The 15,835-nt window shown below is 45.4% G+C and overlaps 1 protein-coding gene across 1 annotated transcript in view; it reads left to right on the plus strand.

The window, feature by feature from the left end:
• Positions 1-15,835, plus strand: part of MAP3K4 (mitogen-activated protein kinase kinase kinase 4) — a 105,554-nt gene that overhangs the window by 73,781 nt on the left and 15,938 nt on the right. Inside the window, exons 12-18 of the mRNA XM_068984976.1 lie at positions 1,868-2,017; positions 5,251-5,412; positions 5,830-5,963; positions 6,475-6,553; positions 7,601-7,667; positions 11,566-11,662; positions 12,645-12,773. Coding sequence (XP_068841077.1) covers positions 1,868-2,017; positions 5,251-5,412; positions 5,830-5,963; positions 6,475-6,553; positions 7,601-7,667; positions 11,566-11,662; positions 12,645-12,773 — 818 coding nt within the window. The remainder of the gene's footprint in view (positions 1-1,867; positions 2,018-5,250; positions 5,413-5,829; positions 5,964-6,474; positions 6,554-7,600; positions 7,668-11,565; positions 11,663-12,644; positions 12,774-15,835) is intronic.

Consider the following 15,835-nt stretch of genomic DNA (forward strand, 5'->3'; position numbering starts at 1 on the left):
GGCCAGAATACTGGATTGGGTTTCCATTCCCTTCTCCAAGGGATCTTCCCAGTCCAGAGACTGAAGCCAGGTCTCCCGCAGCGCAGGCAGATCCTTTACCCCTGAGCCCCTGGGGAAGCCGCAGAAACATGTACTGCTTGGACTTTGCTGTTTTGACGAGTTTGTTTCCCTACTGTCCTAAAATATTCTGGGAGATTCTTTAGTTGTACTGAAGTATTTGAAATGTTTTATATCTTTCCTCACTTCAGCCACGTCCATCAGTTAGAGGCACCCACTCGTGACCCAGAAGGAATTGTGTCCCTCGTTTAGTTTGTCGTGGCAGACATCTCAGCTCTCAAAGTGTTGATTTCGCGGCTAATCACTCTATAAACAAAACAAACTTTTTACCTTCTCACCAGCTACTTGACTCCCTTCTGCGTAGTCAGCTTGTCAGCTGCCTACCTGGCAGTGATCCTCTGACAGTCTGTGTGCCTCAGTAACTAGGACTGTAAGAAGCCGCTCAGGCCGCTGTGTTCAGAGAGTGTAGCACTGACATACGTTTGCTTCCGTGTGCAAGTCAGACAGCTAGTGGGGAGCCGCTGCGTAGCCGCTGTGTTCAGAGAGCGTAGCACTGATGTACATACTCGACCGTGTGTAGGACAGACAGCTAGTGGGGAGCTGCTGTGCAGCCGCTGTGTTCAGAGAGTCTTGCACCAATATGCATACTCTACCGTGTGTAGGACAGACAGCTAGTAGGGAGCTGCTGTGTAGCCGCTGTATTTAGAGAGCCTTGCACTGATATACATACTCGACCGTGTGTAAGACAGACAGCTAGTGGGGAGCTGCTGTGTAGCCCAGGGAGCTCAGCTCGGTGCTCCGTGATGACCTAGAGGGTGGGATGAGGGCACGGAGATCCCGGAGGGAGGGGATGTGTGCGTACATGTAGCTGTTCACACTGTCGAGCAGCGGAAGCATGCCGTCCAGCATTGTACAGGAGTTCTGCTCCAGGTAACAAACACACACAAACTGTAAGAAGCCTCCTCCCACCTCTGTGCTCAGCTCTGGAGTGGCGGTGAGTGCGCACCTGCACCTCGAACTCAGCTGGACAGCCCAGCCGCCTGCCCCCAGCGCTAGGAGCCCGCCTGTCCTCGTGTACTCCCTGTCTCAGTGACTGGCGCTCCGTCCACTCTGGTGTTTAAGCCAGGATGTGGCTGTTCATAAACGTCCAATCCCTGCCTTCCTCCACTTAAACAGCTCCCCCCACCTGAAGCCTTTCCAGTCAGGGAGCCTTCCTCTGCATCCCTGGGGCCGCTCCCGGGTCGGAGCTGATCGCCCCTTTCCTGTGGCAGGGCCTCACTTCTAGTTTCCCTGCTTCAAGCCTCACCTTTCCTCCCTCTCATCCGGTGCTCGTTTTGGTACTTCAGAGTGATCCTTACAATTCATACATCTCATCACAGGTCTACTCAGAATACTGTGGTGACCGTCACTTAAAGAGCACAAGTAATACAGTCTTGGCTTCTGTTTTATGCAAGGCCCCTCGTCTCCTCCCATTCTTACTCCTGCATTTTCATCCTCACACGCTGCTCCAGTGCACACGCACTCTCAGTCCCCGCTCCAGGAGGATTGTGTCTTGGAGTTCTAGCATACTCCAGACACTGCCTGCCCACACCATCCCGTGGGGTTTCTCCCCGCTGTGCTGGAGAGTGTAGCCATCGGCGCCCGCTGCAGTGCTCCAGGGGAGCAGCTGTAGTCCAAAGATGCGCTTTCTCATCCAGTGCTTGCTGGCCGGGGGGCCCTGGGGTCGGTGGTGCTTTGAGACTGGGGGTTGAACTAGAGAGGACAGCTAACTGGGTCTGCGTTTAAGCCCTGTGCTTGCTTTTCTTCCCAGGTGGACAATCTTTTACTAGTTGTCATGCACTCCGCGCAGCTCATAATCCATAGAAAAGCTTTCCAGCAGTCCATCGAAGGACTCATGACGCTACGCCAGGAGCAGACTTCCAGTCAGCCCGTCACCGCCAGAGCTTTGCAGCAGCTGAAGGTATTCCGTCGTCACCTCAGTCTTCGCTACGCTTTATTTGCATTTGGTGCAATGCAAGGGAAGAGCTGGTGTGCTATAGCCTAAGTATTCCAGGGACCTGAACTCTTCAATTGTGCTCCCCATTCTCTGTCTCCCCACGTTTCCCGTGTCTAAGTTAGAATTTTCCCTGCATCTTCCTTGGAACTGTGGAACGTTAGAGTTGGAAAGGGTGAAAGTTTAAATAGTTGCGTGGCTTCTTAAGGTCACATGTTTGGTTAGTATTGGACCTTAGGTCTCTTCCTTCCTAACCCAGTTTATTTCTCCTTTAGAAATTACCAGTATTTACTAGAGGTACTGTCAGTCAAAAATGTGTAATTTACAAAAAAAAGATTTATTGTTTCACTTAATAGATGATTCAGTCAAATTGATTATAATAGAGAAAGCCAGCTGTGGCTTGTGGACAGGCAGAAAGGCTTTCAGAGTTCATGACAAGCTAGAGCCTTGCCTTTTATTCCCATTTCCCCCCACTTTTTATTTGGTACTCCATTCATCACTGTCCCACAAGCCATCAGTTTTCTGTCACATCATGGCTTTGCTTCCTGAAGAAGCACTTAAAATTACAAGTAGTTTGATAAATGCTTGTTTTTGTTCTGCCAGTCTGATTTGCCTTGTTTAGCTGTAAACATTCTCCATTATAGATTGTGAAGTAAAAGTCGCTCAGTCGTGTCTGACTCTTTGCGACCCCATGGACTATACAGTCCATAGAATTCTCCAGGCTAGAATAGTAGTGGGTAGCTGTTCCCTTCTCCAGGGGATCTTCCCTACCCAGGGATTAAACCCAGGTCTCCCACATTTCAGGCAGATTCTTTACCTACTGAGCTACCAGGGAAGGCCCCTTTATAGATTGTCACCCCATTCTAATACCAGGGCAGGGGACTTTTGTTTTTTCTTTTAGTTTGAGTTAATGAATTCTGGAGAGTACAGAATTGTATAGGATGTTGATTGTTCGTGAGCTTGAAAAGTTTGTAGCCTTAAGGACCTGACCTGTCACACTGCAGCAGAGAGGATGGGAGACCAGGTCCTCCCAGTAGCAGCTGGGGATTGCTGCCGTGGAGGCACTGCAGCTGGGGAGGGTTTCTGAAGGTGTAGGTTGGGAAGGGACCAGTGAGAGAAACACTGGGGCGTGGCGTCCATGGATCAGGGTCATGGGAACGCTCACAGAGCACCCGTCTGGTTTGGTTGGATCCTGGTACATCCAGTGGGAAGGAGTGGGGGATGCGGCTGTAAAAAATCAGGTGGGCAAAAATCAGACTGTTGGGAGATCCTGAATTTCACATTCTAAGCCCCAGAGAGTCATCAAAGATTTTGGAAGAATATTTTGGAATAGAGTATAGGGGACTCGCTTGAGTAGTGAAAGTGAACGCTGCTCAGCCATGTCCGACTCTTTGCGACCCCATGGACTATACAGTCCATGGAATTCTCCAGGCCAGAATACTGGAGTGGGCAGCCTTTCCCTTCTCCAGGGGATCTTCCCAACCCAGGATCGAACCCAGGTCTCCTGCATTGCAGGCGGATTCTTTACCTGTTGAGCCACAAGGGAAGCCCAAGAATACTGGAGTGGATAGCATATCCCTTCTCCAGGGGATCTTCCCAGCCTAGGAATCAAACCAGGGTCTCCTGCATTGCAGGTGGATTCTTTACCAGCTGAACCACAAGGGAAGCCCAAGAATACTGGAGTGGGTAGCGTATCCCTTCTTCAGTGAATCTTCCGCTCCCAGGAATCGAACCAGGGTCTCCTGCATTGCAGGCAGATTCTTTACCAGCTGAGCTACCAGGGAAGCCCTCTAAAAGTTTGGCCTGCTTTAATTTAAGGTTCCAGTTCTCACATAATCCAGTGAATACATCCCATTCACTAGCTAACGAGCAATAATATGAATCATCCCATCTGGGAATAAAAACTTCAAGCTTAATCTCTTTTTTCTTAAAGAGTGGCATTTGGTCTCACAAATCCTGCTCACAGCGCTCACTAATTAACGTTTTGCTGAAAGCTTTCACTTTTCGTCTCAAGTTCAAAGGATTAGTTAACAAAATAAGCTGCTCGTTATATACAAATAAATGATACAGATATTCATTAGAGAGTAATCTAGCTTACTTTCAATATGCTGACGTTAAAGGAAAAGAGAAAGAGCAGAGAGTACATCACCAAATTGGGTTTTGACCAACATCCAGACTTAAACAGCGCTGGGAAATCCTGTGTCACAGCACATCTGGAGTCCCAGTTGGAAAAGGGTTATTATATTTGTGTGTGTTGAAGGGTGAGTGGAAAGAGAACCGAGTTTGGAGCTGTTGTACTGTTGATGAGGGAAGACAACAAAACTCGTGCTAGGGCAGGGCTTTCCACCCCCTGTACTGTTGACACTTTGGGCCAGTCAGTAATTGTTTGGGGAACTGTCCTGTGGCTCAGGTGGTAAAGAATCCACCTGCAATGCAGGAGACATGGGTTCCATCTCTGGGTTGGGAAGATCCTCTGGAGGAGGACAGGGCAACCCGCTCCAGTATTTTTTCCTGGAGAATCGCCATGCACAGAGGAGCCTGGAGGGCCAGAGTTCACGGGGTCACAGAGTGAGACACGACTGAGTGGCTAAGCACAGCACACACCTGTGTGTTGTAGGGTGTCTGGCAGCATCCCAGACCTCTGCACAGTGGATGCCAGCCAGTTTCACAAGTCTCTGCCCACCCCTCCCCACACCGGACAGCCAGAACTATCTCCAGCATCGCCCGTGTCCCTGGGGTGGCAAAATTGGCCCCAGCTGAGAACCACCCTGAGGGGGACGAGGACAGTGTGACTAGTAACACTGTAGAGGTCTCTTAGAAACATGTCATTAGTTTACTCTGTGGCACTGAAATCCTGCTAACATTTGAGCAAGCACCAAGTGGAGACACACCTGTGGTTGATGTGTAGAAATGTTGAGGCTGTAAGCATCTATTCAAAGACCACCATGTAATCAGGCATGGTATTTCAAATAGGTTGTTTTCCTCTTGTATTTCATCAGGTCTTAAGAATACCTAATACAAATAAAAATACCAAACTTTTCTTCTTTTGTCATTACTTTTGAATAACCAAAATAAATATGACTGTACTGTATTACAGTGGTCAGTGTCTCTATGATGATGAGAGGAATCTTCCTCTAAAATAGGATAGACGTTGTGTGTTCCGTTCCGTTTCGGATTAATCATGGTTTGGGCTTCTTTAGAATGATGCCTTAGAGCTCTGCAACAGAATAAGTGATGCCATTGACCGAGTGGACCACATGTTCACTTCAGAATTCGATGCTGAAGTTGATGAATCTGAGTCTGCTACGCTGCAGCAGTATTACCGAGAAGCCATGATCCAAGGGTACAATTTCGGGTTCGAGGTAGGTGCAAAATACAAGGCAAAGCACGGCACAGTTTTGCCATAGCTTTGTAACTTACTGACAAAAAGCGTTAGGAATCTTGCACGGCACATCTCATGATTCCATTATTGTAATCACAGCCGAGTCCAGAATGTCATCTTCCACCCTTGCTGGATGTCAGAAATGTTGCGTTGCTTTTAAACTGTCAGAGAGATACCCAGCTTTTAGATTTAAGCTTATGAGTAAGACCTTTGTGAAACTGCATTTGAAGACATTATTTTCTCTGTAACTCTTCACACTCTTTTACAACATGTAAAGTTCACTGGCTTTTGCTTCTTGTTTTTAGAAAAATGACGTTTAAACAGCATTATACAGTGTGTTAAATATTTGTGTAGTTGTTTTCTTCTTAATTTTGATATACATGAAATCTTTTTACAGTATCATAAAGAAGTTGTTCGTTTGATGTCTGGCGAGTTTAAACAGAAGATAGGAGACAAGTATATAAGCTTTGCCCGGAAATGGATGAATTACGTGCTGACTAAGTGCGAGAGCGGCAGAGGGACGAGACCCAGGTAATGACCACGCAGGACGGCTCCTCCCTGAGCCCCGTATGGGCTGGAGACACCCCATTCTGGTGTTTTTGGGGATTTCTGAGCAGATGATGGGAAAGCATTTGGAAGTCTTTAACAATAATTTTTTTGTGTATGTGTGAACCTATCCACATAAAAACTGCAATAACTCTTGAAATACTTTTCTTTTGTAATCATTCCAAAATGAGTTATCTTTGAGCAGTTCACATTCTTCCTGGACAGGTCTTCCTAATTGCTAATCTTCTTTCCTGGTAAAGTTTACACCCATTATTTAGTGTTGAATGGAAAAGAAATCAGTCGCCAGTTCCTTTACTAAGAAGCCTTTCTCAAAATGCCCTATAATCGTACTGAACACGAGGCAGATAGAGACACAAATGTGTTTTGTCCTAGGTAATAATTTTCCAGTCGAATTGCTTTTCAGCGTTGAGTAGACTAAAACGGCTGTGGCGCTTGCTCGGTTGTTTTGTGACTGTTGAACTTTTCTGCCTGACAGGTGGGCAACTCAAGGTTTCGACTTCCTGCAAGCCATTGAGCCTTCGTTCATCTCTGCTCTGCCAGAAGACGACTTCCTGGTATGGGATATTCTAAAGCATTTTTCCTTAAAGAGCAAGTTGATCGTTCTCTATTTCTGATTGTGTGTTTTTTTTTATTAATATAGAAAGTGGTTCTTCAATATTTTCACCTAATCGTAATATTAATGCTGAGACGTTACTGTACCCTGCTCTTTTTGTTAACAGTGCTGTTGAGCTGACCAAGTCAGTATACAGTTGTTTATGCAGCCTGGCACCTACAAAATATGTGTCAGTTTTGTATTTTATAAAGTGCTGCTGCTTTTTTTTAGCAGCTTAATGAAGAGGAGGAATAGCTATTTCAGTTGAGTGTGTGTCTTTTTTTTGTTTTGATTGCCATGCATTACTCTGAGATCTTGGTTCCCTGAAAGTGAAAGTGTTAGTTGCCCAGTCGTGTCCAACTCTTTGTGACCCCATGGACTGTAACCCGCCAGGCATCTCTGTCTGTGGAATTCTCCAGGCAAGAATACTGGAGTGGGTGGCCATTTCCTTCTCCAGGGTATCTTTTTGACCCAGGGGTCGAACCCAGCTCACCTGCATTACACGCAGATTCTTTACTGTCTGAGCCACCAGGCTGCCCACTGGTTCCCTGACCAGGGCTCAGACCCACGTCCCCTGCAGTGGAAGTGGCCCACTACGAACATCCAGTGTGGGGTGTTTAGAGCATCATGCCACATGGTAAATATTATTACCAGTATTCAAATAAATTCTATCAGATCAAGATGTTCAGATTCGTTCATTTCAACCTCCAGATAGAATGATCACAGGAGAAGCCTTTTGCTTCTGCTTGTCATTGCACTATGGGGATTTGAATGCCAGTTTGCTTTCCCTTATAAAAATGGAATTGTATATTGTGTTATCTTAAATTATGTTCAGTGTGTGTTTAATTTTTGTTCATACCTGTTTTCTCTTAAACTAACTTTGAAAATATTTAACTTGAGGGAAGCATGTTTCTTTTAAATATGCTGAAAGCTTAATTTGTGCTCTAAACTTATATGATTGAGAAAGTGTACGTTTTTTCTCTTCTTTCCCATTTCCTTCGGTTTCTAGAGTTTGCAAGCCCTGATGAATGAGTGCATCGGCCATGTGATAGGAAAGCCGCACAGCCCTATTACAGGTTTGTACCTTGGTAAGAAAGCAGGAAAAGCGCCTCTCCTGGGACGAGCACATTGTCCGGATACTGCAGCCATTTAAAATGCTTCGGAGACTGAGAACATTCAGGAAAATGACAGTGAAAGTTACAGCAATGAGGTGTATACATATAAAACTCCACAGTAGCTTTTCTGAATTTAACAAGGACATTAAAATGTGAACCCAAGGTGGTCCGTGCTTGCAGCGGTATTAAATAATTTTTTTTTTTTTTTACATCACCACTCATTCCATTCTCCCTGTTCAACTCTTTCCTTCTGGGGAGGAGAGACTTGGAGAAACACTTCCTGTTGAGAAGCAAGGCGTTTCTTGCCGCAGGTGGTGAGTGTGAGTGTTCTGCCCCTGCTTCCTCACCTTTGGAAGGAGGATGAGTTTATTTTCTTAACAGCTTTCCCAGGTACCCACATTCTTCACCCATCTTCCCAACTAGAAGATTCCTAATTGCTGCCCCACCCCTCCCCACTCCTGTTTGGTTTTATTTTAAAAAAGAAAAAAAATTATCATGTATAGTATACTCAAATTACAGTTTCCAGTTATAGTTAATATATAGTTTTGCAGTGTATGTTAAAACTTTAAAGGAGAATATCAGTAAAAAGCTATCTTACCCCATTCTCGAGATAGTAAACAAAAGCAAAACTATGTTTATGTGTAATAACCAGAAAAGAAAACTTAGACATTTTTAACAATTTTGATTACACAAAATAAAATAATTCATAAATGGTAAATTTATTAAGCAGCGGCATTATCTTAAAGGGTACTTGCTAGCTACTAAAAGTTAGTAGACTAGGTTTTAATGCTTGATTTCTGTGTCTTTAAAATTCACCCAGTTTGTACCGCTTTTTCTCATTTCTGTGAAATGAATTACCATTTGTAAAACTATTTGAACATTTTATATAAAATGTTCCATATTCTCATCAAATTTTTCATTAAGCATATTATCATAAATACTTTGAGTTTCTCATTTCCTAAAACATTTCCATAAGAATACATGATCAGCAATTCAGTAAAAATTGTTGTTGTTCAGTCACTCAGTCGTGTCCAGCTCTTTGCGACCCCATGGTCTGCAGCATGCCAGGCTTCCCGGTCCTTCACTATCTCCCAGAGTTTGCTCAAAAGTAAAAATTACCTCTCTAAAATATTTTAATCAGATTTATTGAAGTAAAAATTACTTCTTCAAAATATTTTATTGCATGAGGAATCATTTATAGAAGAAGAAAACTGCAGTGCAAAAAAAGCACGTAGAAAATGAACGTGTGGAAGAACGTTACAAGAGAGGAAAGCTCCTCCCTGTGGAGCAGGGCCTGTCAGTGTGCGTCACCGCCGCGCTGCCCCCACGCCGCTGGTGGGACAGTCGGTTCGTGGCTCTGTCTGTGGACACAAGGTGTGCTTCGTCCTCCCTGCCCCGCGCTGGCCTGAGAGCCAGGTTGCCCCAGGGTCACGGGAGTCGAGCGACCTGGGGCTGCTTTTGAACATCTTTGAGCCTCCCCTTCCAGTGCTTAAGATCGGATGCTGAGGAGGGTTCGGCGAGGCGCCGGCGTCCCGTGAACTGAAGTGTCTGCACACGGCAGGACTCACCCTTCGCTTGTGTGCTCTGCCTCACAAGCAATGAATGAGTGTGAGAGCGCATCACTGCCATCATCCCTTGCTTTCTGCTCCCCCTCGACTCTGTCACCAGGAGAATGGCCGGATGCTCTGTCATGGCAACCAGATGATAGCAGTCTGGTGTAGAACCTTGTGTTTTTCTCTCTCTACTCATGTAAGTACACAGATGCATTCCGCCACACCTTTCTTTATCGCTCATATAATCACATGAGCATGCACACTGTTGCTTTCTTCCCGCTCCCGTTTACTGTATAAAAATTGGATCACTTTGGATATTAATCTCTGACAGCTGTAGAAATCCCTGCATGTCAGCACATGTAGGTCCCACTCACTCTCTTCAGTGGCCTTGTATCCATCGTGTATCTACTACAAGTCTTTCCATTATTCCCTTACATGTTTTGTTTGTTTTGCCATGAAGAGCATCTCTATCATAAATGTCCACCACTCATGAAATCTGAGCATCTCTCTTATGTTTATTGGCCATTTGAATTTTCTTTTCAATGAAATAGCAGCTTTATAGCAGTTAGATACACATACTCTTAAAAGAAATGTTTTGTTTTATGCACGAAGAATGTTAGACTTGTCTGTGTTTTAACGATGTCTTTTTTATACCTTCATGGGAAATTGTTGTAGTAATTTTTGACTCAGTGGTTCTCAGTATGTCTGCTGAATTAAAGACATCACCATTCTTACCAGATCTGTTTTTTTGTTTTTCTTTTTGTCTTTGAATTTGCCTAGAGTTTCTTCCATCTAGGGTTATAATAGTTGAGATAGTGAGCCATAGATACAAATTGCTTCTGAACATTTCCTTGATTTTTGTTTTTCAAATTTTCCCTTTAGATGTCTCCAATTTGGGTACTTCTCTTTCCTATGTAATGTTATTAAAAGTAAACAGAAACCATGAGAAAGGAAGTCATGTCATTTAGGGTAAAACATACTTAGAATAAAACATTGTTGTTCCATTACTAAGTTGTGTCTGACTCTTTGGACTGCAGAGCTCCAGGCTTCTCTGTCCTTCACTGTCTCCCAGGGTTTGCTCAAACTCAAGTCCATTGAGTCAGTGATGCCATCCAGCCATCTCATCCTCTTTCTCTTCTCGTCTTCTCTTCCAGCCCTCAGTCTTTCCCGGCATCAAAGTCTTTTCCCGTGAATCGGCTCTTCACTTCAGGTGGCCAAAGTATTGGAGCTCAGCAGCAGTCTTTCCAGTGAATATTTGGGATTGATTTCCTTTAGGATTGATGAGTTTGATCTCCTTGCTGTCCAAGGGACTCTCAGGAGTCTTCTCTAGCACTACAATTCAAAAGCATCAATATTTTAGCACTCAGCCTTCTTTAAGATCCAACTTGCACATCTGTACACGACTGCTGGAATAAAACATATGTAGACTAAAATCGTTAGCATATGAAGAGAAAACACGGTGTTTCTAAAAGCTAATGGGGAAGGAAATGGCGACCCACTCCAGTATCCTTGCCTGGAAAATCTCATGGACAGAGGAGCCTGGTGGGCTGCAGTCCACGGGGTCGCAGAGTCGGGCACGACTGAGCAGCTAAGACACTCACACTTAAAAACTAAGGAAGGTTAAAACAAAGGTAAAAGTCAAAAGAAAACCTGTTAGGGACAAGCAGACAAAATATATCATATTCATGACTAGTTACATGCAGTTATTGGGAAAATAAAACTGTCAGCATTTTTGTAGTTACTAGGTAAGGTGTGTTTTAAATTGTGTTTAAAATTTTATCCCCATTTACCCTCTACCAGAATATTTAAAAGAAGAAAAGAATAGTCAGTTTAAACCAGTGCCCATCCTCCTGGTTTGGTTTAAAGGAATTAAACTCCCTGTCTTCAGGAAAATGACAGTGACCTGTCCTCAGCTCAGAACCTATTGAAGAGTCACCCCTGACCAGACTCTCTTTAAAAGTGGGGACGACATGACTCCTTTTTAGTAAAGGAATGGTACCTAAACCACATTTTCATCTGTCTCCTCAATGGTTCGCATGTCATACATTTCATATATTTCACTCCAGGATTTAAAAAATGTTTTTGGTGGAGAAAAGTTTGAATGTGTAATATAACTTTATTAGCTTCCAAAGAGTAACATTCTCCCAGCATTTGTATGAGTAATATGATTTTCCTACTTACATCAACGGTTCTGTTTTGGTTACCAGCAAAAGTAAGCCGCCTCCTGTCTCCCCTGAATTGCCTGCTCTGACAGATTTCTGCTGGTTCCTTTAACAAGTTGTTTTTGTCACTCTTTTCACTGACAGCCATTCATCGGAACAGCCCCCGTCCTGTGAAGGTACCTCGATGCCATAGCGACCCTCCTAACCCACATCTGATTATCCCAACTCCAGAGGGATTCAGGTATTTGGTGCCTGTGTAGTTGTTTGCTTCACAGATTCTTCTCTGATGTACATCTGATCTGAGAGCTGCTGATGCTTGCTCTGATACCAAATACTGTTTTCTGTGTTGTTTATACATTTTTGAAAGCTCTTATTTTCGTTGTCTTGAAGACACACCACTCTGCCTTAGTTACAAAAGGAGACGTGCACATTTAAAGCACTCTTGTACCTTTCAGGATAACTTTGTTTCTCCGCTTATTTTTAACTGCCAGCTACTAAATGCTTTCCAGCTTCAGAATAATTCTTTCTTTTCCTTTCTTTGAAAAATAACTTGAGGAAAACAAATTTGAGTGTGCATAGCATGGTAAACATTTGAAAAGCAGAACTAAATGTCATTTTAAAAGCTGGAGATAAAAACTGGAGCGACACTTCCAGTCTTGACTTCTATGTGTGTATGAAGCAACTTAAATTTTGAGTGAGTTGGAAACTCTCATACATTCAAAACACTTCCCCTGAATGTGGTGGCATTTCTGCATGTGGAAGTGGTGAGCGTTGCTCTCCCCTTGAAAGTCAAGCAGTTCCTAAGTTAGTTTTATTTTTCACAGTGCTTGGCTAGGAAAGGACAGTTACTGTTAACAATAGCTAGCTTGAGATTAGTTACTTTTTTTACGTGCGTGCGTGCTCAGTTGCCTCAGTCGTGTCCGACTCTTTGCGACCCCAGGGACTGTAGCCCACCAGGCTCTTCGGTCCGTGGGATTCTCCAGGCAAGAAGACTGGAGTGGGGTGCCATGCCTACCCGACCCAGGGATGGAACCTGCGTTCCCTGCGTTGGCAGGCCGATTCTTCACCACTGGGCCACCTGGCCTGAATCTCAGAGAGCACTCTGCATTTTCTGTCTGAAGATGGTCCTTTGCTTCCTCACCCTGTGTTACCTTTTCCTGAAACCACGCAAGAGCCCGTCCCCTTCCTCGCCTGTGTTCCTGAAGCTCTTCTTCTCCTCCCAGCGCCCGGAGCGTGCCCGCGGACGTGCGGAGCCTCGGCAGCCCCGCGCCCGCGCCCGCCGCCGCTCGTCCTGGCCCCTCGGGCAGCGACCCGGCACCACCCAAGCCCATCAGCGGTGCCCATGAGACCAGGTAGTCTGCCCTGCCCCTCACCCCGGTGCGGTGCCCATGAGACCGGGTGTTCTCCACGCCCCTCGCCCCGGGTGCAGTGTCCATGAGACCAGGTGGTCTGCCCCACCCCTTGCCCCGATGTGGTGCCCGTGAGACCAGGGGGTCTGCCCTGCCTCTTGCCCCCGACACGGTGCCCATGAGACCAGGGGGTCTCCCCGCCCCTCGCCCCCACCCCCGCACTCCTGCGGTGACCTCGGCTCTGGGATGTGTCCCAGGGCTCATGGGGCTGCTTTTGTATGGCCGGGCGATGCTCAGGGGCCCTCCTTGGGGTGTCGTGGCCCCAGAGCTCCAGCACGAGATCATCTGCCCGAGTTTTATATTTCTTTGGCACAAACATTAACCCAAATGACTCGAGTTTCTGCTGATAATAACCGTGCAGGGAGGGTCAGTCAACAGAACCTCGTCCAATGGTAGGAGAATTCTTGCAAGTACAGTGCCTTTCCTGCGGAGTTTCTCAGGGGCCCTCGAAGGCGGCTTCTGTCTAGGTCATACCTAGAAGTGGTGGTGGTGATTTATGTTCTTTTTTAATCTTTTTTTAAAGTCACTTTTCAAACTCAGTTTCCTGGTTTACACAGTTGCTGATCAGAAGTAGTTTATAGTGGTGTGGGAGACCATTTCATGAGGTTTGCATCTCGTACGGAGACTAGATCGTTACTGGAGAGAGCTGTCAGACGCTTGGCAAGCTCCAGACAAACGGGAGCCTCTTGCCGGACATCTGCTGTGTCAGTACTGAGGCCGTGGCAGCTTCTCTCATTTTGGCCGAGTTATTTGGTGGTGGGGCAGCGGGGGTGCTTGTAGGGGATCTCATCAAGGTCTCAGATGCTTAAAGGAGAAAGGACATTTGGTGTCTCTTAATCAACCCTTGTGCCTGGTGACAGAATGGACACTGTCAGCCTTCTCATCTTCCCGTAAGCATGCTGACAGAGTCAAACAAAATTGAACAAAAACGATGAAACTGGGAAAGAACTCGGTGCTCTTTATCCTGCTCCCAAGAAGAAATATTAGCATGTTGGCAGAAAGGTGACACGTGGTTTTAGAATTTAACATAGACTAAAGTATTTTTAATTAACTTATTTTTAATGGAAGGATAATTGCTTTACAATATTGTGTTGGTTTCTGCCATACATCAACATGAAGACGAAGATATTTTTAGACTTAGTCTATAGCAGTGTAAAATGTCTACAGATATTTCCCATTTTCTCATGCATTAAAATAATTAATATTCCCTAATTTTTAGTAACAAATGTTTGTCTATAACCTAAAAAAAAAAAAAAAGCCCAAGTATTTTACAGCTTAAGCAGTCAACTAAAAAAAAATTAACAATTAACATTGAATAAATTCCCATTGACCCTCTCTTTTTCCTGTGTAGAACATTTCACGGCAGACATTTCCACGTGCGCTTCATGGCTGTGTGGGGGGGTTGCCGCTGTCTTTTTTGTTAGTTCCGTTCAGGAAGTGATGAGCCCTGAAACACAGCCACAGTTGAGAACACTCAGCCTGCACTGTGGTTCCCACGCGATTTCTCTAGAACTGAAAGTCTCGTGAACTCTTGGTTCAGGCTTTTGTCAGTCGGGGGTGCGTACCTTGAAACAGATTGCTGTGCAGGCGGTCTGTGCCCACCCTTGGTCTCAGGCCCTGCCCAGGTGGTTTCTCAAGCATGTTTTGAGCAGCGTTTCAGAAGTGTTCTTCGTTTATCCTTTAGGACAGTCCTTGAGATCTAGACACTTTACTTCCGTCATAACGTGCCATCCTAAAGGCTTTTCCTCACCGAGGAGTGAGGTGGTCTGTACTTCCTGGCGGTGTGTGTGACGGGAGGTAGGGGGCCGCGGGGCCAGCCCCCTGTGGCCCTCCAACCTGAACCTCTGTTGCAGCCTCCCAGGCTTCCGTGCAGGGGCCACATGGTGCCCCCAGACGGGCTCTCCGCGCTGCCCCTGGCTGGGATGGGCTGAGGGAGGCAGGGTGGTTCCCGGGCTCCCTGACCTCGGCAGCCTGCCTTAGAGAGACGTCAGCCACAGGGAAATTTTTACTTTGCCCTACGGCATCCGATCAGCACTTTGATTTGAAATGGTTTGCCTTAGGAAATGGGCTTCCGTGATCTTAGCATTGTCAAGAAAATAATCTTCCAGTGTTCTGCTTGCTGGAGTAGCTCTTAACTGGTTTGCGAGACCCGGTTGCTTATTTTTCAGGAATTGTGCAAGTCAGTTGTTAGACCACGAAAACTGTTGAAGTCTGCAGACGCCCGCTCCCCCTGCAGCGAGCGGTTAGGCTTTCACTCATACACCACTTGGTTGAAGCGTGTTTTGCCTGTTGCCCTGGGAGAATCTGAGGATGTGGAGTTGGCTAACCTCCTCTCTGGGAAAGCAGGAAGACAGGGATGTTGGTGGCTTCTCCGTGGTCCCAGGCTTGGCGCAGCTTAGGAGGAGGGTGTTTTCCTTCACTTCAGCATCAGTGATGTTTTTCCGTGAAACGATACCAAGACTTCTCGATGAGCTGCGTAGCAGATGTCCTCCCCACTCCAGACTTAACACAGACTGCACTAGATTTGAGAGTGTAGGGAGATAAAAAATAAGCCTTGCACACTTCATAATTTGTGAATGTCTGTCCAGTAGACCATGTTTCTTTAAACCTGCTCAGTCTGTAATTAAAAAACAAAAGAGCATAAAAGCTACCATACTTCATTATATCATTCGTTTAAAAAAATATGCACTAAACTGGTTAATAAACTAACACCGTGTTTATTTCCGATGATTTGAATTATAATTTAACGCTTGCCCTTATTTAATTCTGGGCTTTATTTACCCTTTTGTGGACTCATTCTGGATTGCTGAACACTTCTGGAAAAGCCGCAACTTAGCTTGGCCCTTTACATGTTAAGCTTCCTGCTCTTCTGCCCTTTTGCTTGGCTACTGCTTAAGAAATGGTTAGGCATTCCCTTCCACTTGCTCCTGAAGGGACCTGAGGTCTTGTGAGTCATGTAACGATTTGAGCACTTTAAATAGAATTAAGTACTTGAATATAATGTG

This window comes from Capricornis sumatraensis, chromosome 13, assembly GCF_032405125.1.
Source record: "Capricornis sumatraensis isolate serow.1 chromosome 13, serow.2, whole genome shotgun sequence".
NCBI classification, from domain to species: Eukaryota; Metazoa; Chordata; class Mammalia; order Artiodactyla; family Bovidae; genus Capricornis; species Capricornis sumatraensis.